Source organism: Sorghum bicolor, chromosome 1 (assembly GCF_000003195.3).
Source record: "Sorghum bicolor cultivar BTx623 chromosome 1, Sorghum_bicolor_NCBIv3, whole genome shotgun sequence".
Taxonomy (NCBI): domain Eukaryota; kingdom Viridiplantae; phylum Streptophyta; class Magnoliopsida; order Poales; family Poaceae; genus Sorghum; species Sorghum bicolor.
Genome location: NC_012870.2, coordinates 80714924 through 80734491, shown reverse-complemented (window position 1 = coordinate 80734491; position 19568 = coordinate 80714924). Strand labels below are relative to the sequence as shown.

The 19568-nt window shown below is 46.0% G+C and overlaps 4 protein-coding genes and 1 long non-coding RNA gene across 7 annotated transcripts; 3 read left to right on the top strand and 2 right to left on the bottom strand.

Moving 5' to 3' along the window:
• LOC8081564 (palmitoyl-protein thioesterase 1) lies at positions 82 to 3763 on the top strand. Its single transcript, XM_002468662.2, has 12 exons — positions 82 to 412; positions 522 to 606; positions 751 to 802; positions 890 to 910; positions 1007 to 1060; positions 1458 to 1508; positions 1711 to 1773; positions 2049 to 2114; positions 2220 to 2258; positions 2816 to 2938; positions 3185 to 3277; positions 3356 to 3763. The coding sequence occupies exons 1-12, from the start codon at positions 322 to 324 to the stop codon at positions 3614 to 3616; spliced, it is 999 nt and encodes a 332-aa protein (XP_002468707.1). The 5' UTR covers positions 82 to 321; the 3' UTR covers positions 3617 to 3763.
• On the top strand, positions 3814 to 5251 carry LOC8059541 (protein TORNADO 2). Its single transcript, XM_002468661.2, has one exon. The coding sequence runs from the start codon at positions 4288 to 4290 to the stop codon at positions 5107 to 5109; it is 822 nt and encodes a 273-aa protein (XP_002468706.1). The 5' UTR covers positions 3814 to 4287; the 3' UTR covers positions 5110 to 5251.
• Positions 5208 to 11111, bottom strand: LOC110431939 (hexose carrier protein HEX6-like). 3 transcript variants are annotated; one of them, XM_021451778.1, is made up of 4 exons: positions 11049 to 11111; positions 10033 to 10154; positions 7290 to 7612; positions 5208 to 6789 (listed from the first exon to the last, which is right to left on the bottom strand). In XM_021451778.1, the coding sequence occupies exons 1-4, from the start codon at positions 11075 to 11077 to the stop codon at positions 5638 to 5640; spliced, it is 1626 nt and encodes a 541-aa protein (XP_021307453.1). In that variant the 5' UTR covers positions 11078 to 11111; the 3' UTR covers positions 5208 to 5637. The 3 variants fall into 3 exon arrangements, with proteins under 3 accessions (XP_021307453.1, XP_021307452.1, XP_021307454.1); XM_021451777.1 differs by lacking the exons at positions 10033 to 10154; positions 11049 to 11111 and adding an exon at positions 9220 to 9799; XM_021451779.1 differs by lacking the exons at positions 10033 to 10154; positions 11049 to 11111 and adding an exon at positions 9247 to 9794.
• On the top strand, positions 7503 to 8227 carry LOC110431940. Its single transcript, XR_002449413.1, has 2 exons — positions 7503 to 7636; positions 7738 to 8227. It is a non-coding gene; the product is annotated as an uncharacterized LOC110431940 (long non-coding RNA).
• On the bottom strand, positions 11184 to 13405 carry LOC8059540. Its single transcript, XM_002465999.2, has 4 exons — positions 12926 to 13405; positions 11981 to 12148; positions 11799 to 11907; positions 11184 to 11675 (listed from the first exon to the last, which is right to left on the bottom strand). Exons 1-4 carry the CDS (start codon positions 13241 to 13243, stop codon positions 11473 to 11475), a joined length of 798 nt encoding a protein of 265 aa, XP_002466044.1. The 5' UTR covers positions 13244 to 13405; the 3' UTR covers positions 11184 to 11472.

Below are 19568 nucleotides of genomic sequence, written 5' to 3'. Positions count from 1 at the left end.
TATTATTATTATTATTATTATTATTATTATTATTATTATTATATCTATAAAAAAGATCACGGTCTTAGTTGGACTCTTAAGCACAGGTTGATGATGGGTCACTGGCATGTGGGCCCGCCTTTCTTCCCTCGTCTCCTTCTCCTTCCCTCGTCGCCTTCCCTCTAGCTCTGGGCCTCGGCGGCGTTCGAGGAGCGTTCCGTTGCTTCTGGTTCTTGGGAAGTCGTTGCCAGCGGGCAGCCTTGCCAGGTGCTTGCCAGAATCGGACCCCAGCCGCCGGAATCCGACCTCGTCTCGCTTCTCCTCTCCCCGTGAAGAATCGTGATGCGGAGAACAGCCGCCGCTGCCCTCGTTTTCATTCCCCTCCTCGCTGCGGCGGTGCAGACCTCCTCCCTGCCCTTCATCGTCCTGCACGGTAGAATTCTCCTCTCCTCCCCTCTCCTCTCTTCTCCAATCCTGTGCAGCACAAGCTGGGTAATGAATCTATCCATCCCGCTGACGGATTGCAACTGGAATCGTGGCAGGGATTGGGGACCAGTGCGCCAACCATGGCGTCGCCAAGTTCACTAAACTTCTCGCCGGTTGGTCCGGCTCCGACGGTCACTGCCTGTACTGTACTACTGCTATTGCTCGCCAACTCTATCCCCTCATCCCAATATCCCATTGCCTGGCGTCCTGAGTCCTGGACATTCTTGCTCTTGGGCCATTCTTCGAACTTACTAAATTGAATAATAACTGCTTTCCTTTCCCCAGAGAGATCGGCAGAGGAACATGGGACTCTTGGGTCATGCCTCTTCAACAACAGGTCTTATTCCTCTCTACATTCTTTTCCTTCCTCTTGTTATAAACTAAATGTTCATATATTCAGTAACACATTTGATCATGTCCGCAGGCTGATATCATCTGCAACAAGGTCAGTACTCTAACCGATGATGCCACCTTGTGCTGTTTGATGAGTTGTTAAAAACTAGTGTTCATCGTCACTGCCACTTTTGATTTTTCCTCTCAGGTCAAGGAAATGAAACAACTGAGAGACGGCTACAACATAGTTGGTCTGTCTCAGGTATGCTCATGCGCTGCTGTCTTGTTCACGGTCTTTACCTTGCCTTCCTTTAAGTACCCAAGCTATCTCATTTATCTTCTACTATTATATCCTGTTGTTGTCCTTTGCTTCATAGTCTTGAAAATGTGGGCTGTTTTTTTTATTCTTGTAGGCACTTTAATAGTATAGTGTGCACTACCTGCATTCTGCTATGATTCATTTTCTTGTACATATTACAGTAACATAAACTGGTTCAGATTAGTACTCTTTGAGATACTTCCTCTGCCACCGAAGAGGGAGGGAGGGAGGGAGGGGATGATTTAGTAGCTAATCATTCATTACTTTTTTCTTTAATTTGTTCGGTACTTGGTGTAGCTATACTATACTAAAACACTGCCTCATCTTTGTGTTCTCACAGGGAAACTTGATTGGTCGAGCAGTAGTTGAGTATTGTGATGATGGACCGCCGGTGAGTTTCCTAAATTAGGAATAGCAAAATTGTAATAAAATTAACGCAGCTCAAATTCTATTCATTTGGCCTCTACCAACCCAATATATGTAACCTTGGCCAGCTGCCCAGATGGGATGGTTGTTAGCCTGTCTTGTATGCACTTTAATTGCTACCAGTTTTCTGTGCAATAAATTATGATCTGGACCGTACCTGACACCAGGTCAAGAACTTCATCTCTCTTGGAGGTCCTCATGCTGGTACCGCTTCTGTGCCGCTTTGTGGTGTAAGTTAATCTGATTAAGTCATTATCTCCGATCATTATGTGTTTTTTTATGTCAAGTTTGGCTAATAATTCAATGATATAGTGATAAATTTGTGTAATAATCGATGGTTGAATACTCTTTCATGATTTTGTCCGATGACTTGTACACGTAGTACGAATCAAAGAAAATATATGGCTGAGACTAACGCCATTATTATTTAAATGCACTTGTCTTTTAACATCTACATATTATATGGAAGCTCATATGATTCAGTTGACATCTGCATATTATGCAGTCTGGTATTTTGTGCATTCTTGTTGACGCTCTGATCAAATTGGAGATCTACTCAGACTATGTGCAGGTTTGTATGCATTGGCATTCATCAAACTTTGATTTTTTTGGTTATGGTGAGCACCTTTTTTTTAAAAAAAAAATGTGGGATAACTTGAGGTGTGGTGAATTACAGGAACATCTTGCACCTAGTGGCTACCTCAAAATCCCAACTGTGAGTATAACGAGGAATGCACCTTTTATGTTGTTTGGTTGACATGCTACTCTATTACTCTTATGGATGTACTTTTTTTATGGTCTTATGGATGTACTTTTGAGTTGCTTATTGTACTGGTCAGTCTACTGGTACTGCATACTTCACAGGGCTGAGTAAGCACATCTGTAGGCCAAACTGTATAGGTTGTTCTTAATGGTAGAGGTGACTCGAGGATAACCTGGTGTTTTACTAATCAGTTGCAATGCACCATTGATGATGCTTACAAAGTCTTCATATAGCTAGCTTCATAGTGCTGAATAACTAGCCTGGTCATTTTTTTTTGAATAATTGATTAGCTTGAGATTTTGTAACTGCACACTCCGCCCGAAAATGAAAGACCTTATAGGTTTATTAGTCAAAATCAAACTTTTGTAAGTTTGACCAAATTTATAGAAAAAATGTATGATATATATGAATACAAATTAGTTACATTCTATTTCTCATGTAATATAGTTTCATAGTATATGAGAGTGTTTCTGGTGAACGAAGTTTGTCTAACTAAAAGTATTTATCAGGATATGGCAGATTATCTGAAGAGTTGCAGGTTTCTTCCAAAACTTAACAATGAGATTCCAGAAAAAAGAAATGCCACCTACAAGGAAAGGTTTAGCAGCTTAGAGAATTTGGTTCTGATCATGGTAAGCTTGACATTGTCCAAAACCAAAATTGATTCTGATCAAGTTGCAGGAGTAGCATTGCCCTGTCTCCTGTAGCTAGGGTAGCATGCAACTTACTTGCTTTGTTCCCTGCTTCAAGATAAAAGTACAATGCAACATAGCGCAAAAGGATGATATTGTTTTACGCCTTAATAATATCTATTTATACTTCAATTCTTTTGACCTATCTTGAATGTGGACGAATGCATGTATGTATGTTATTTGCAGTTTCAGGATGATGCAGTCCTGATACCTCGAGAAACAGCATGGTTCGGTTACTACCCTGATGGAGCCTTTGATCCTGTTCTACCACCTCAGAAGGTAGAATTCTTTCATGCACGTGATTTGGGTCTCCATGTGTGCTCTGCTTACAATGGCAAGTTGTGCGTGTGTGTGCAGACGAAGCTGTATGAGGAAGACTGGATCGGTTTGAAGACACTGGATAAAGCAGGGCGGGTGAAGTTTGTGTCTGTGGCGGGAGGTCACCTCGGCATCTCCAAAAGTGACATGAAGAAGTACATTGTGCCTTACCTGACAAGCAAAGCATCGGTGAAGACCCTCCTCCGGTGGAGCCTTTCTGATTTGCTAGGTGGCACTTGGCACGCTGCGCTGGGGCTGATGGAGGGTGATGGTGCTGTGCTTGATTCGCCATCGTCGTGATTAATCATATGATGTGATTTGATGGACTTGGGGTCTGGTTTCCAACAGTGGGTTGCTGTGAAGCTTGATTGTTACGCTCTACTTGGTCGATTTATGGCGTGGGCCTTGTTTAGTTCCGAAAAGTGAAAAGATTTCGGTACTGTAGCACTTTCGTTTGTCTGTGACAAATATTATCCAATCATTGACTAAGTAGGATCAAAAGATTCGTCTTGTGATTTACAGCTAAACTGTGTAATTAGTTTTTGTTTTCGTCTATATTTAATGTTTTATGCATGTGCTACAAGATTCGATGTGACGGGGAATCTTGAAAACTTTTTGTTTTTCAGGGTGAACCAAACAAGGCCGTGGTGAACAAGTGTTACCACTCGGCAATGGCCAACGGCATGTATAGACCCTGTGTGTACAGTACAGGGTGATTGATGTATGTGTTGGGAGGGGAGGCTGGCAGGCCGGCCACACTTTGTACATTGTGACTTGTGAGTGATAATTTATCATATGGCAATGCTGCTGCCTTTGCGTAGTCGGTTGGGGAGGGAATGAATTGCAGAGGAAGCAAGGCACAAAAAAAGAAGAAGGAGGGAATGCAGAGCAGAGGCGAGTATTAGTATTTCCATTCCTCTCCTTCTCGTAGTAGGTTGCCAACATGACATGACATGACATGACAGATTAACATGGCGCTCAACTACATGGGCGTCGCCGCCATCAACTTGGTGGGCGCGCTGCTTTCCATCCCCGTGATCGCCGCGGGCATCTGGCTGTCGACGCAGGCCGACAACGCCTGCGTCCAGATCCTCCAGTGGCCAGTGATTGGCCTCGGCGTGGCTGTCCTCGCGGTCGGGCTCGCGGGCTTCGTGGCCGCCTTCTGGCGCCTGCCGTGGCTCCTCCTCGTCTACCTCGTCGCCATGTTGGTCGTCGTCGTGGCGCTGGCCTGCCTTGTCGTCTTGGTGTTGGCGGTGACCACGGGGTCGTCGGGCCACCGGGTGCCGAGCCGGGAGTTCCTCGAGTACGACCTGGACGACTACTCGGGCTGGCTGCGCGCCCGCCTGGACGCACGCTGGGACCGGATCAAGGCCTGCCTGGCCGCCACGCCCACCTGCAGCGACTTCAACGGGACGTACGCCACGGCGCAGGACCTGTTCACGGCGCCGCCCAACAGCATGAGCCCTCTGCAGTCGGGCTGCTGCAAGCCTCCCACGAGCTGCGGCTACACCTTGGTGACCCCGACGTACTGGATCAGCCCCATCAGCGCCACCGCCGACCCCGACTGCGCCGCCTGGAGCAACGAGGAGGCCAAGTTCTGCTACTCCTGCTCCTCCTGCAAGGCCGGCCTGCTGCAGAACCTCCGCACGGAGTGGCGCCGCGCCGACATCATCCTCGCAGTCGCCACTGTCGCGCTGCTCGGTGTCTACGCCATGGGCTGCTACGCGTTCCGCACGGCCAAGACCGACCAACTCTTTCGACGCTACAGGCAGGGCTACACTACACATGAGTAGTTAGTACATGCATGTGATGCCTAATTAACTAATAACTCCTTAATTTGCTGTTACATGCATGCATCTTTATATCATATATATATTGCCACTCTCAAAGATTAATAATTAATTCGCACTTCTGCTGGAGTGGAAGCCCCTTGAATTCTTCCTTCATGGATAGGATAGCCCCTTTACATTACAGAATGCATGCATCAAATAAACTAGCTTATTGAAATGCATTTGCTCCCTAGCTAGCTAGGATACAAACAATTTGTGTGCAGCTAGTTAGCTATACAATGCAAGCCCATTACATATATATATATATTTGCATGGATTTATTATTTACTAGAGTATAGTATATATACTAGCTAGTGTGTGTAATCAACAAAGTGGTGTACCATGCATGCGCCTAGCTATACGATTTCTGCAGGCGCGCGCGGTTTCACCAAATATAATGTATGCATGTGTATGTATACTTTGATCATCAGATCACCTATATATATAGTAGCTTAATTAATAATGATTGGCAACCAATGCAATGTATAGTGTCTATGTGGCGGACAGAGCTATGGTTCCTGCTGCCTCTCCTCTGGGTCTGGGTCTCCTTTGGCCTTGCTCTTCTTCCTCCCCTGCATCTGCATCTGCATCTGCAATCCTTTTCCAAAACCAGTGGGTCCTCCAGACCTGCTCCATCTGCTCCATGGGCAGCTGCTTCGTCTCCGGCAGGAAGAAATACACGAAGAGCGTCATGACGCACACCCATCCGCCGAAGAGGAAGAAGGTCCCGAACTTGAGATGGCACAGCATCGCCAGGAAGGTCTGGCCGATGAGGAACGTCACGAAGAAGATGACGGCGATGACGATGCTCTGCCCCGCCGACCTGATCTCCAGCGGGCAGATCTCGGTGGGCACCAGGTACGTGAGAGGGCCCCAGGACCAGGCGAAGCCCGCGACGAAGACGCACATGATGACCAGGACCAGGTACGCGTACTCCTTGTCCATCCCTCCGTGGTCCTTGAACTTGGCCGCCAGCACCGCCCCCACCATCACCTGCGACAGGATCATCTGGACGCCGCCCACCAGCAAGAGCTTCCGCCGCCCGAACCTGTCCACCACCACCATGGCCACCACGTTGGCGGCCGTCGCGCAGACGCGCGTCACCACCGCCGACATGAGCGACGCGCTCTCCTTGAGCCCGATGGTCCGGAACATGACCGGCGCGTAGAAGTTGATGACGTTGATGCCCGTCACCTGGTTGAAGAAGGGAACCAGCAGCGCTATCACCAGCTGCGGCCTGTACTTGCTCCTCAGTATGTTCCGGAACGGCCGCCGGGTTGCCGTCGTCCTCGACGCCTCGCTAGCCGCGGACACCAGATCGTCGAGCTCTTTCTGGACCCTGGTCGTGCCACGCAGCCTCTGCAGCAGCAGCCTTGCCTCGTCGATGTCGCCGCCCCCGCCGCCGCGTTGGATTATGAAGCTGGGCGTCTCGGGCAGGAAGATCGCGCCGACGGTCAGGAACGCGGCCGGCACGGCGGCCAGGGACAGAGACAGCCTCCAGCCCCATCCACCGGCGATCTTCTCCACGCCGTAGTTGATGAGGTTCGCGATGAGGATGCCGATGCTGATGCAGAGCTCAAAGCCATTGTTGATTGCCCCACGGTACTGCGGTGGCGCCATCTCTGATAGGTACAGTGGAATCGACTGCATGCATGCCATGCGTGCAACTTGAATTAGGAGTAAAAAGTCGCTATTATTGACTGCATGGAGCCTGTGTTTTCAATTTGGGTGGTTTCCAAAATAACTGTCATTTTAGTACCACAAGTCTGACTAGGTTAATAAAAAAGCTTCAAATAAATTTATTAAAAAAAAATTTAAAGATCTAAAAATCTTCAAATAAATTTATTAAAAAAAATTAAATTTAAAGATCCTTTCGATGATACTAATTATATATCATAAGTATTAATATTTTTTAATATATATATATATTTAATCAAAGTTGTTTCTCGCGACACGGATCGATTAGGTAGTGATATGCCCCATTCCATGAAAGGGACACTGCTGCTCATGCATCTTTGACTTGCATTGAGAAAATTATTAATTTTATATATTTGGATCATGCAGTAATGTATCTTGAGGCGACAAGGACATACACATAACTGGAGTAATAATTAATTAAAGGAAACAAGTAGATCGAGTAGTACCTGGTTGGTGAAGCCGAGGCCTATACCAAGGAGGATCCTGTTGAGGAGGAGCATGTATACGTTGACGGCTGCCCCGCCGAAGACGGAGCCGAGGACGAAGACAGTGCCGCCGATGAGTATGGAGGTGCGGCGGCCGAACCTCCTGGTGACGGAGGAGGCGAAGAGCGTGGCGACGAGGCCGGCGACGTAGAGAGACGAGGTGAAGACGGTGAGGAGCTCGCTGTCGAAGCGGCAGTAGTTGCTGACGTCCTTGTCTCCTTTCATCTGGTGGTACACATCCGGGAAGAACTTTCTCAGGAACGACTCCATCGACGTAACCCCACCTGTGCCAAATGGGGAGATATATGGTTGGTTGCCTGCCTGCCTGGCTGTGATATTTTGTTTTGTTTTGGTTTGGTTTTTTCACTTACTTATTACTGTTTCGTTTCGTTTTGTTTTGTTTTGGGAGAAAACTAAAAATTGAGCTAGCTAGCTACCACTACGTACTGCATCATCGAGCTAGTAGTGGCTGTGTGCAGAAGGTGCAGCGGATGCAGCAACAGTCCCGGCACTTTTGATATGGTGATGAACAATACATAAGCTGCTGATCGAGCCGGATCAAGCAGATGGAGAGATAAATGAAATGAAAAGTCATGGCTAATTTGTCAAGTCAAACAGAGGCATGCATGCAAAGTGCATGAATCAACTACTGCATGCTGCTACTAATATATGTATAGTACTATATATGCAAGCAAGATTTTCATCAATCATACATGCATATGTACTAACTGAATGGTACTGCTAGCAGCTGTAAGCTAGTAGCTGCTGCAGAGTACATACATACTCCGTACTCGAGAGTAGCACAAAATAAATAATGGTTGGTGTCGGTTAGATTTCCCCTGCTTGTGATTTCTCTTCCAAGCAGTCCTACATGGAAATGGAATTGATTTGATTGTATATACGTGGGGTGTTTGGCAGTACGTGCCACAGCAACTAATCACAATTAATTAATACTATCATTAGTAATTAGGGGCGGGGAGACCCGGAGAGGTAGAAGAGAGTAGAGACGCATGCATGCATTGTTGGAGAAGCCAGGTCTTGGATTGGATTGGATCGGATCGGATCTACTCGATCCACTGCACGCAGTACTGTATATGCTCCCTCCCCTCCTATGAATGGATGAATATGATGCATGCACTGTATCCATGACTTACCACCTGAACTGAACCCCGATCGAATATCAAAAGGGATGAACAAAGGATCATGCGATCGTAACTGTAACTGTAATTGTAATTGTAAAGATGATGATGATGATGATGATGATGAAGGCAGGCAGTGGCAGTCCCTCCCAGTTGATGTTGAGTTCCATCCCGATCCATGAACAGAACACTAGAACACAGTAGTGTAGTAGTACGTGGTACTAACTAAAGGACGAGGGTGGGGGCCGGCCACGGCCACGGCCAGCCAGAACCAACTCAGATCAACCATCCATTCAATGCAATGCAAGCCTGGCTCCAAGGCAGGCAGAGGCCCGGCCTGCCCCCCTCCCTGAATTCAAAGGGACTTCCATTTCAATTGAAGGAAGACTGAGGTAGCACTGCACAGCACAGACTGGCACTACAATGGTGGGTGGTGCTATCTATAGCAGCTTGAGTAGAGACGCACAGCTAGATAATTTGAGTTTCTTAACTGGAGTAATTCACTATATATTCTTAGCTCCTTGCTCTGCGCGCGGCTTGCTTTGCTTGAATTCAATTCAACCGCATGCCATGCCGCAACACATTACACTGGAAGAGACAAATCTATTAATTAATTTAATAAAATTAAAGGCGAGATGAAGCAAACTGACTCATCACTATATAATAAAGCAAATCTAGCAGCAGTAGTAGGGGTAGTAGTAATATGTGATGAGATATGTAGAGTAGAGGACTAGAGGTAGCAAGGTAATTACGGTAGTAGCAACGCAACGCAACGCAACCTGAGATGCCGAGGTCATAGCCGAAGAGGATGCCACCGCTGCCGGCCACGATGCAGGAGAGCACCACGAAGGAAGTCACGCGGCCACCGTAGTCGGCGCCGGCGGCAGCGGCAGGGGCATCCACGAAGCCACCTATCGCCATGGCGGCGGCGGGCCAACAAACAAAGCTGAGATCGATCTCAAGGTCGCTCGCTCGATGGCTGGCTGGCTGGCTCGCTCGCTCGCTCGCTCGCTCGCTCACTCACTCACTCACTCAGTAGTTATCTGGGTGGGTGTGTGTGTGTCAACTCTCAACTGTCAAGAGGAACCAAGGAAGGAAGATGGGTGGTGGGATGGATGGATACGGTTGTTGTTATGGGCAGGGCAGGGCAGGGCACCCAAGCAGAGCAGAGATGGATGGGAATCATGGGTGGATGCATCTATCTGGGTTAGCTCCCTTCCTCTTGTATTTATTGGCGACGCAGCTGCTGCTGTGCTGCCTTCTCTCCTTTCCTTCACTCTCTTGTCAGTTGAGTTACTTTATACTCTCTTCGTTCCAAATTGTAAGTCATTCTAAAAATTTTGGAGAGTCAAACTTTTCTAAGTTTGACTAAATTTATATTATAAAATAATTATTATTATGGTACTAACTAAATATCCTTAGATTCTTTCTTAATTATATTTTAATAGTATACTCACTTTACGTTACAAATCTTAGTATTTTTCTCTATAATTTTGGTCAAACGTAAAAATACTTTGACTCTCCAAGATTCTTAGAATGACTTTTACAATGGAGGGAGTACTTACGTTGAGCTCGATCAGCTGGTGCCTGGTGGGTGCGCAATGTCAGTGGCAAATGCAATGCCGAGCGGTACAAGAGGAGGATGAGGACCCTAGGAGATATCCATGACCATGACCTGCACATGCACCTGCACGCGACGCGTCAGCTAGCGCCTGTCAATACGCTTGTGAGTCTCCAGTCTCCTGGCGTCCTACAGCAAAATTTGCCTAACATTTACTTACTTAGGAGATTATACAAAATACCATCTGTACTGTACGTATATCCCAATGAATGCAAGCGAAATCCAATTCATGTATATGTTTCATGTTTCTATACTAGTTACATCATCTTTTTCACAGGTTTGCTGCTGATAGTCAAAATACTAGTAATAGGCAAAAAAAAAAACCCTGTCCAAAGCAAAACAGGTACTCCATTTGTCAGCTGGGGCAGAGAGCAAGTGAAATAAAGCAAGCCACACAAACAAAAGGCAAAGCGTCAAAATCGCGACGACTTTGAATTTTTCTTTTCTTTTCTTTGTTATACATAAAGCACGAGGATACAAAGGCAAGATGGATGCTGTATAGATGGAGTGCGACTAGTCGATGGGATCCATCGATTACCAAAGTGAAATCACTAGTGTGTTTGTTACCTACTGCCCTAGTAGCCTCGCTACCTCTAATTTGCCCTTGAATATAACATTCAAAGTATATATAGAAAAAGAAAAACAATGACAGACATAGCAGAGGCAGACACAAATTCCTGCAAGAATTTTCTCAATTTATCTGGTCTTTTCTCAGTATATATGAGGGTTCGGTTATTCAACAATTTGATACTCCTACTGCTACCGGTAAGGATATTTCCACTCCTATATGGGTGCCATAGCACAATCACACATCACAAAGCTAAAGATTAAGCATTATTGTCAAGAGGCAAAAAGAAGAAGAAGAAGAAAAGCTGTGGCGAGCAATTGGACAATTGGACATGGCACAACTCCTCTCCCTTTCAATCTAGAAGACAGCAGGAATGACTTTGAGCTACCAACCATAGACACCAGTGCACAGCAGGGATCATTCTTGTCTCTTTTCCTTTAGCCACAAACGCACGCCCTCCCTCCCTCCCTCCCTCCCTCCCTCCCGTCACAAACAGAAGCAAAGCAACATACATAAAGCAAACCAAATTGATATGAGTACTCGACGTTGAATTGAAAGTGTTAAAAAGGCAATCCACTTATTCCTACTTCAAAAAATCTACTAGCACGTTTGTTTATTCATCCCCTGCACTGACCATGCTATATGAAACAAACAAAGCAATCCTAGCTACTACATTACGAACTCAGAATCAAGTATATGTAGAACACCAGGTGTATCCACCTGCAAGCTGAATTAATGGGGACAGAATGTAATAAGCAACCGGTAAATATTGGTTCACCGTGATGGAGTCAGTTCCAGTACTGCTCAACCAACAAACTAGCCCTCTGACACCGAGGCGTATCGGATGCCTGTGCTGCCACTCTTTGTCAGCACCTTGAAGCTATCCGCGGTAAAGCCCCCATGCTCATCATCAAGCTCCGCAGACACCTGCCTCTCCAGAACAGAGTAAGCACAGTATTCCACGTCGTAGATCTCTAGTCCCATCTCAAAGTAAGACACCGATGCACCAACACCCTCACCTGCAACAGATTACAGTCCAGTGTAATATGGCGAGTGGCGACATCAGCAGCATGATGAAAACTACATCAAGGATCCAGAATATGGAAGCCTAACATAGACTGCTCAGAAATATGAGTACTCACCGTGTGTTACTAAGAGCAGGTTTTCATGAGGATATTTGTCAGCAAGAGCCTTGATGATGCTTGCATATCTGCTTCTTGCCTCCATGACAGATTCCTCCCACTTCGGTACCTGCAGCACAAAAAATGGTTTAAGACTGCTGTTCTTCAATTCAGCGCTAGAGAACAAGTTGGAAAGCCGAGACCTCCGGGTAGATTGGTTCTGCAGAATGGTCGATGGTTCCAGCCGGGAAGTCGGCTTCGAGCTCTGGTAAGTCAGGGAACCACTTGTTGATGCTGGAAGCTAGCTTGCTAACAATAACACCCATTGCTTGAGTGTTCATCATCTCAGACAATCCATACTCGATAGACACCTGGTAGATGGAATACGAAGATTCAGAATGCAGGCAAAACAAAGGCCCGTTCGGTTAAGTGTTCCTGGCCTAGAACGGCCGGGAACAATTCCAGCCCAATACAATTTATCAAATGGTTACAGGCCATAAAGTGGATCAGTCTAAGAAATATTATAGTAGAAGGGCAACTAGTTTTAGTTTGTTAAATAGTGTAATCCCAATCCAGCAGGTATTGCATTGTCGTGAGCAATTTCAGTGACAACGAATTAAGACTGGTCTCACTAGGAGTTTCATGTGAGTTTCATTCATATTAAATGGGTTGTCACATAGGCATTTTTTATGATGTAGAAGTGTATTTAAGAAGAGAGAGAAGAAATGTGTTTCATCTACGTGAAACTTTTTTAGCACGATTACCAACTCTCTATGAGTAATTAAATGTCTATGAAATCATAGAATGAAACTCTCCATTGAGAGAGGATGTTTTCATTTCATTTCACGTGACATAACAGTCTTAAAAACGCTACGAAACTTCCCACAAGACTGGCCTTAATAGCCGGAAGATACTCCTGGTTAATCCTAGACAGGGATAGGAACAACGAATTTCCTTGAATATCAAGCAGTATCGAAGCGAGTGAGGGAGGGGATTTGTTTGGTAGACTGCACTGAAGGGTGGTCCGAGCCGCCCTGCAAGACCTAGTTAATCTGCCTACTGTATCTTGATTTGATTTGATTTTTGTTTTGTGGGAAAGAAAGCAAAGAAATGTATCAGCAAGCAAGATTACAAATAAGAGAAGAAACCTTGATGCGTGAGGTGTCGAGGGGCACATTGTCCGGGTCGCCGACCGCGAGCAGCGCGTCGTCGTCGGGGACGGCGCATAGCGCGGCGACCGCCCGCGCGGCGGTCTGTCGGCATCGCAGGAACGGGGAGACGAGGACCCGGTGGAGGGCCCATCCCTGCTTGGCGGCGGCGGCCCTGATGCACTTCCCGACGGTCCAGGCGCGGAGGAGTCCGGCGTCGTCGAGCGGCGGGTCCCAGGGCCACGGCTTGTTGGCTGGCCACATAGGCTCGGAGTGGTCGAGGCGATCGCCGTGGCGCATGACGACGACCCGCTGCATTTGGTCCCGGTGAAGGAGGCGGCGGCGGGACGAGGAGGATGGGATCGGGGGCCGTCGGAGGACACGCACGCGCGACAGCAACACAGGAAAGAGCAGATGAATTCACAACAACTGCTCCCTTAATTCTTCAGTCGTTTTTCCACATGCTTCTGAGTCCTGCCTCCCACCACCCGAGAAAATTGAAATTATAAGATCAATCTCAAATGAGTTTTATAGATATTAAGGGCTTTTTTTTTAGAAAATAGCTTCATGAGTGACTTTCTAGATGAAGCAAGCTGTGTTTGGAAAAAGTGTTTGGCAAAATAGCTTCACCAACTACTTCATGCATGCATAGTTGAGAGAGAAATGAGGGAGAAGCTACAATAAGTTATTTTTTTCAGCTTCATCCAACTTATGTTTTTGTGAGAGGAGGGGAAAAACAGCTTCATCCATGAAGCTGTTTTGGAAATAAGTGTTTGGCAAAAAAAAAACAGCTCACAACAGCTTATGAAGCTGTTGTGAGCTGTACAAGCTGTTGTGAGCTATACCAAACAGGCCCTAAATATGTTATGTGTCATTATATTAATAAAGAAAAAGATGATAAGAGTTTTAGGGTCATGAAACTCCCACTAAAAATGGTCCTAAGATATCAAACACCACGTTTAGCAATTATAGGACTTCAAGCATTGACTTTATTAAAATAACTTTTGTTTTTCATACATCTTTGCTGTTTTTTCATTGACTTTAATTTTCATAACATTTGCTGTTTTTAGTCACTTTGGTAATCTAAATAACATTTTTGAAAGGTTAACCTACGTACTCTAGCCATCGCCGCCATGGGTAGGCTAACAGGTTGGCCACCTCCACCGCCTGGGCCACGTCGGAGCTGCACACCGACAGATCCGCCCATGTCCATCGGAGCAAAGGTTGGTCGTGGGTCATGTCTAGGGCAAAATACATGTATTTGGATTAACAGATTGATGAAAAGCACCAAATATTATGGAAAACAAGAAGCTAACATTCTAAGGATCATTTTAATGAAGTTGATGTTTAGAGTCCTATAATTACGAAGCGCGTTGTTTGGTGTCGTATAATTACAATTTTCTCCACCCACCCAACCCATTTTCTTTTTTTTCTATTCTATCCATATCCATTCAAAGTACAGTTCATTCTAATTTTATCATAAGTCAACTTCTTTAAATTTGAAAACTTAAACAAAAATACACCGATGTTTCTAACACCAAATTAGTTTTCTCGAATTATACAAAAAAATGTATTTTGCTAATCTAATTTAAAACTTGCACATGTCACTATATATATTTTTAGAAAAAACTTGGTCAAAGTTATATATATGTTCTATACAGAAGCCAAAGTAAACTATAATTTGGAATGAATATAGTAGTTATTAGATGTATAAAGGGAATGTTGACACCGTTTTTGAGCACGTGTCCAGGATGGCAGGATAAGGTGGCAGTATACTATTTACAAAGGTGAATTGCCGATGAGGATGGTTGCCGATGAAGGAGAGGTCGGATGTGACTAAGTCTGTAGGCAGTAATGTGTTTATGTCGATGGCTATAATGGGGAAGTCTGCCGATGACCATGGCAAGGAGTCTGCCGATCATATGGAGGAGGAGTCCGGAAACCACTGATCGGTTTAATGGAAGAATTTTAGTTCTTCACGGAGGATAGCTTTGTTATTTCCTTATTTATTTAAGTCGTTTTGTATACGGATTCCGTGTAATTTGGAATTCGAATTCTAGTCGTGTTTAGTTGTAGCTCTTTGAGCAGGGTATAAATATGAACCCTAGGGCCTTGTAATAAAAAATCTATCAATCAATAAAACACACGTTTTTACTCATATTCCAGCATCTACTTTTCGACGACTTCGTCATATTTTTTTCTCTTTTACTACGAGTTCTTAGGAATTCGTCGACTTAAGCTCGGCGTATTCTCGAGTTCCGCGTGAGTACCTCTTAGCCGTGACATCCGGGCGCATCGCTGTTGTCAGGACTAAAGTATTCGAGTTATCACCTTTGCCGATAGCAAGGTCAAATCGGCTGGCACGCCTTAACGTTTAAATCGGGTATTAGCCCTTTGTGTTTGCAGATCAGTCTTTGCATCAACACATCTTTTGGCACGCCCAGTGGGACCAAATTCAAGATCAAGATCAACATGTTGATCTCTGACTTCGATCAGGAGAACGTCATCCCCGTGACGGAGGCCAATCTCAAGGATGAGCAGAAGCAAGCTATTGCCCAAGCCATGGAGGAGTTCAAGCTACAATGCCTGAGGTCTTTCAGCATAAACAGGAGCGGCGAGGTGATTCAGAAAGATGCACTGCCGGCACCACGGCAGGTTACCTTCGAAGCCAATCCTGGCAAGCTTCAAGATATGGTTGACAATGCTATCAACCGAGCTTTGATCAACCAAGCCGGTGTACTGTCTAATACGGTTTTCAATGCCGTGGCAAGAACTTTCAAGGAAGGACAAATCCTACCAGATTATGTGGGCCCCTCTCATCATCAGCCAACAGCACCAGAGGTCACGGCTCCATCGGCTGCTTTGACGGCTGCAAGTGCACAATCTGCCGTCCCTCCAAGTACATCGGGAGCTACTGGTGCATTATCTGTGCCGATGATAACCAACCCACAGACTTCAATTGGGCAGCATAAACTAACGACAGATATGTTGGCATCGGCAATGTCAGGGTTGACTCCTCCTCCCAACTGGTGGGGTTACGGTATGCCTCCAGAGTTGACACCAGGAACATCACAAATAACTGACATGAGGGGCAAGACTCCTATGACATCGGCGCCTCCCAATGCGCCGGTGAACCAGAGTCCTCGGTATACCACAACTACTACTGCAAGGCCTCACACTGGAAATCCTCAAGATTCAATGTTCCAAATGCCTAATGCATCTGCAGATTCAATGCTGATGCAACAGAGGTCTACGGCACAGTCGGGGTATGTCAATTCAATGATGGTACCCAATTACCAATCATCGGCAGCACCTATGCCGATGAACGCTAATAATGGATGGCTTGGACAGCAAGTCTTTCCACAATCGCCCCAGCAGAGTTACCAGGCCACAGGGTTCCAGCAAGGACAGGTCTATCCCGGGTTCCAAGGTCAGGGGATTCCTAACCAGCCAATGAATTTCGGACAGCAGCTCGGGGGCAGCAAATCGGTGGACAGCAGTTCGGTGGTCCGCAGATTGGAGGCCAGGTGATCAACCCAGTGTTCCGTGCAGATCATGCCCCAAACAGACACGTGGAGGCTCGCCACCAGGTGCCGGATCCGCAGCCGCCCCATCGGCAGGATGCCGATGCATATTGGGCCGATAAGATCGCTGAAGTAATGAGGGAGCAATTTGGGATAAAACCCAAAGTCAACACTTACTCTTATCGGACACCGTATCCACCCGCATATGATCTGATCCCACTTCCACATCGGTACAAGGTACCGGATTTTACCAAGTTTTCCGGGCAGGATGACACGTCAACCATGGAGCATGTCAACAGGTTCATCATTCAATGTGGAGAGGCTGGTAACAGGGACGAATTGAGGGTTCGTTTATTTTCATCATCATTGTCTGGATCGGCCTTTACCTGGTTCATATCATTACCTCCTAATTCAGTGAGTACTTGGGCCGATCTAGAGAAACAATTCCACAAGTACTTCTTTTCTGGAGTTCACGAGAAAAAGATCACCGATTTGGTCAAATTGAGACAGCGCAATGATGAATCGGTTGAAGGTTTCGTACAGAGGATACGGGAGGTTAAGAATAAATGTTACAGTCTGGTTCTGGATGATCGGCAGCTAGCCGATTTGGCTTTCCAGGGTTTATTGTCACATATCAGGGATAAGTATGCCTCTCAGGAGTTTGAAAGTTTAAGTCATCTAGTGCAGAGAATTTCTGATCAAGACATCAAGCCTTTCGAGCCCAAAAGAGCATGGAATAAGAAAGTGTCATTTGTCGATGAAGCGACAAGCTCAGATTCTGACGAGGAACCAGTCATCGGCTTAGCAGAATGGGTGAAAAACAAGAAGCCGATGTCTTGCCCTTTTGGGCAGAAAGAACCGGAGAAGTTCGCTTTTGACACCGCTAAGGCCGATAAGATATTTGATTTTCTACTCCAGGAAGGTCAGATCAAGTTGTCTCCTAATCACGTGATCCCATCGGCAGAGGAGTTGAAGAGGATGAAATATTGCAAGTGGCATAATGCAACTTCTCATGACACTAATGAATGCAAAGTTTTCAGACAACAGCTGCAATCGGCAATAGAGTCTGGGAGAATTAAATTTGATAGTTCCAAGACTCAGAAGCCGATGAAGATTGACCAACATCCTTTCCCGACAAATATGTTGGATGCAAAGGGGAAGGCCAAGGTTTTAACATCAGAAGCAGCTGAGAAAAGTGCATCGGTAGATCCTCAGCATCAGATTACTACTGCCGATGCAAAAGGTAAAGGTTTGGTCCAGGAAGGAACCAATTCAGGTAGGCCTCCTCGGTCTGGCATCGTTATAACTCATAGAAGGCCTCGAGGGAACTGGCAGCAACGAGAAGATCGGTATCAGCGCCGGCAAGAAGATTACCGATGGGAAGAAGAAAGACGCCGACAGGAGTGGAATCGGCATAGGGATCATTGGAATTGTCCGTTCTTCATCCATTGTTGGGAGGAAAATATCAAGCTTCCCACTGCCAGAGATTGCCCTGAGTGCAACGGTTATGATCGGTACGACAGGACCGATCGGCGTTATCATGACAATGATCGGCGATTTAATGGACCAATCAAAGGAAGGGCGTCAGTTCACGATCGGCTGGGGGGCAGGCTTAGCGTGCACGATAGGCTTGGTGACCGTGTCCAATATTTTCCCAGGAATCAGGAAGAGCTTGAGGAGATGGCTAATGCGCGGGTTCCCGATGAGTTCATATTTTGTAGGGATGCTAACACGCATCGTATGGAGTCAAGGGAGAACCGACGCCCGGCGGCAAGGCAAAAACCACTCCCTCCATGGTGTCCTGAAGGGTTAACCAAGACACAGAAAAGGAGATTGCAACGTGAAAGGCAAGAGGAGTTAAACAAAGGCGAGGACTCTGGAAGTCAGCAGCCATCAAACATTAAGAAGGGAGGTCCATCGGCAGGAGTCAACATGGTCTTTATGTTGCCGATGGAGTTTCTTGCACCATCCAGTGATGATGAGTTAGAGTTTTCTGATCAGATAGCTTAGCTGGCTCTGGATCCTATGACAGCTATCTTTGAGAAACCTGCTGATGATGAAAGACAGCATCTCAAAGCTTTGTTCGTCAAAGGCAGAGTTGATGGGCAGCCAATGACCAAAATCCTAGTTGATGGTGGGGCTGCTATTAATATTATGCCGTACGCAGTGTATCGGAAGCTTGGGAAAGGAGATCAGGATTTGACCAAGACCGATATGATGCTCAAGGACTTTGAAGGAAACGTGTCTCCAGTCAAGGGGGCAATATGTGTAGAGTTGACCATCGGCAGCAAAACCTTGCCGACAACTTTCTTCGTGATCAGTGGAAAAGGTGCTTATAACTTATTGTTGGGGAGAGATTGGATTCATGCCAATTGTTGCATCCCATCTACAATGCACCAATGCTTGGTTCAGTGGGTAGGTGACAAGATTGAGATTGTCCCAGGAGACTCTTCTTATGTTATTGCGTCGGCAGAGGCGGATACTTATGAGAGGACTAGGTGCATTTCAGGGGAAGTTTGGGAGAAAGATTTTCTCAAAGTTGCCGATTACGAGATTCCACCGATCCAAGCAGTCGGTTCTGACGACGATTTTTAATGGATAGATTCGCCGATGATGGAAAATTGGGCCAGGGATTCACATCGGCCGATGATTTGGTAGAAGTAGATATAGGTAGTGGTGATAAGCCTAGACCTACTTTTATTAGTGCTAAATTAGATCCTGAGTGTAAGCAACAATTAACTGATTTGTTAAAGGAATATAAAGATTGCTTTGCTTGGGATTACACCGAGATGCCTGGTTTAGACCGATCAATTGTTGAACATCGGTTACCCATCAAGTCTGGATTTCGGCCACATCAGCAACCAGCTCGCCGATGTAATCCTAACATTCTACCTGATATTAAGGCCGAAATCACCAAACTCATTGAAGCTAAGTTTATTCGGCAGTGTCGGTATGCCGAATGGATTTCCAATGTTGTTCCGGTTTACAAGAAAAACGGGAAGCTTCGGGTGTGCATTGATTTCAGGAATCTCAATAAAGCTACGCCAATGGATGGATACCCAATGCCTGTTGGCGATCTATTGGTTGACGCTGCGGCTGGTCATCGGGTCATCAGCTTT

Excerpts from the sequence above, each read along its gene's own strand:
- LOC8081564 (XM_002468662.2), top strand. The coding sequence starts at position 322 with ATGCGGAGAACAGCCGCCGCTGCCCTCGTTTTCATTCCCCTCCTCGCT. Across the intron at positions 803-889 it reads TCATGCCTCTTCAACAACAG|GCTGATATCATCTGCAACAA; the intron begins GTCTTATTCCTC and ends TCATGTCCGCAG. Across the intron at positions 2,259-2,815 it reads GCTACCTCAAAATCCCAACT|GATATGGCAGATTATCTGAA; the intron begins GTGAGTATAACG and ends AGTATTTATCAG.
- LOC8059541 (XM_002468661.2), top strand. The coding sequence starts at position 4,288 with ATGGCGCTCAACTACATGGGCGTCGCCGCCATCAACTTGGTGGGCGCG.
- LOC110431939 (XM_021451777.1), bottom strand. The coding sequence starts at position 9,388 with ATGGCGATAGGTGGCTTCGTGGATGCCCCTGCCGCTGCCGCCGGCGCC. Across the intron at positions 7,613-9,219 it reads TGCGTTGCGTTGCTACTACC|GTGGGGTTACGTCGATGGAG; the intron begins GTAATTACCTTG and ends CATTTGGCACAG. Across the intron at positions 6,790-7,289 it reads GCCTCGGCTTCACCAACCAG|TCGATTCCACTGTACCTATC; the intron begins GTACTACTCGAT and ends GCATGCATGCAG.
- LOC8059540 (XM_002465999.2), bottom strand. The coding sequence starts at position 13,243 with ATGCAGCGGGTCGTCGTCATGCGCCACGGCGATCGCCTCGACCACTCC. Across the intron at positions 12,149-12,925 it reads TCGACACCTCACGCATCAAG|GTGTCTATCGAGTATGGATT; the intron begins GTTTCTTCTCTT and ends TCCATCTACCAG. Across the intron at positions 11,908-11,980 it reads CAGAACCAATCTACCCGGAG|GTACCGAAGTGGGAGGAATC; the intron begins GTCTCGGCTTTC and ends TTTGTGCTGCAG.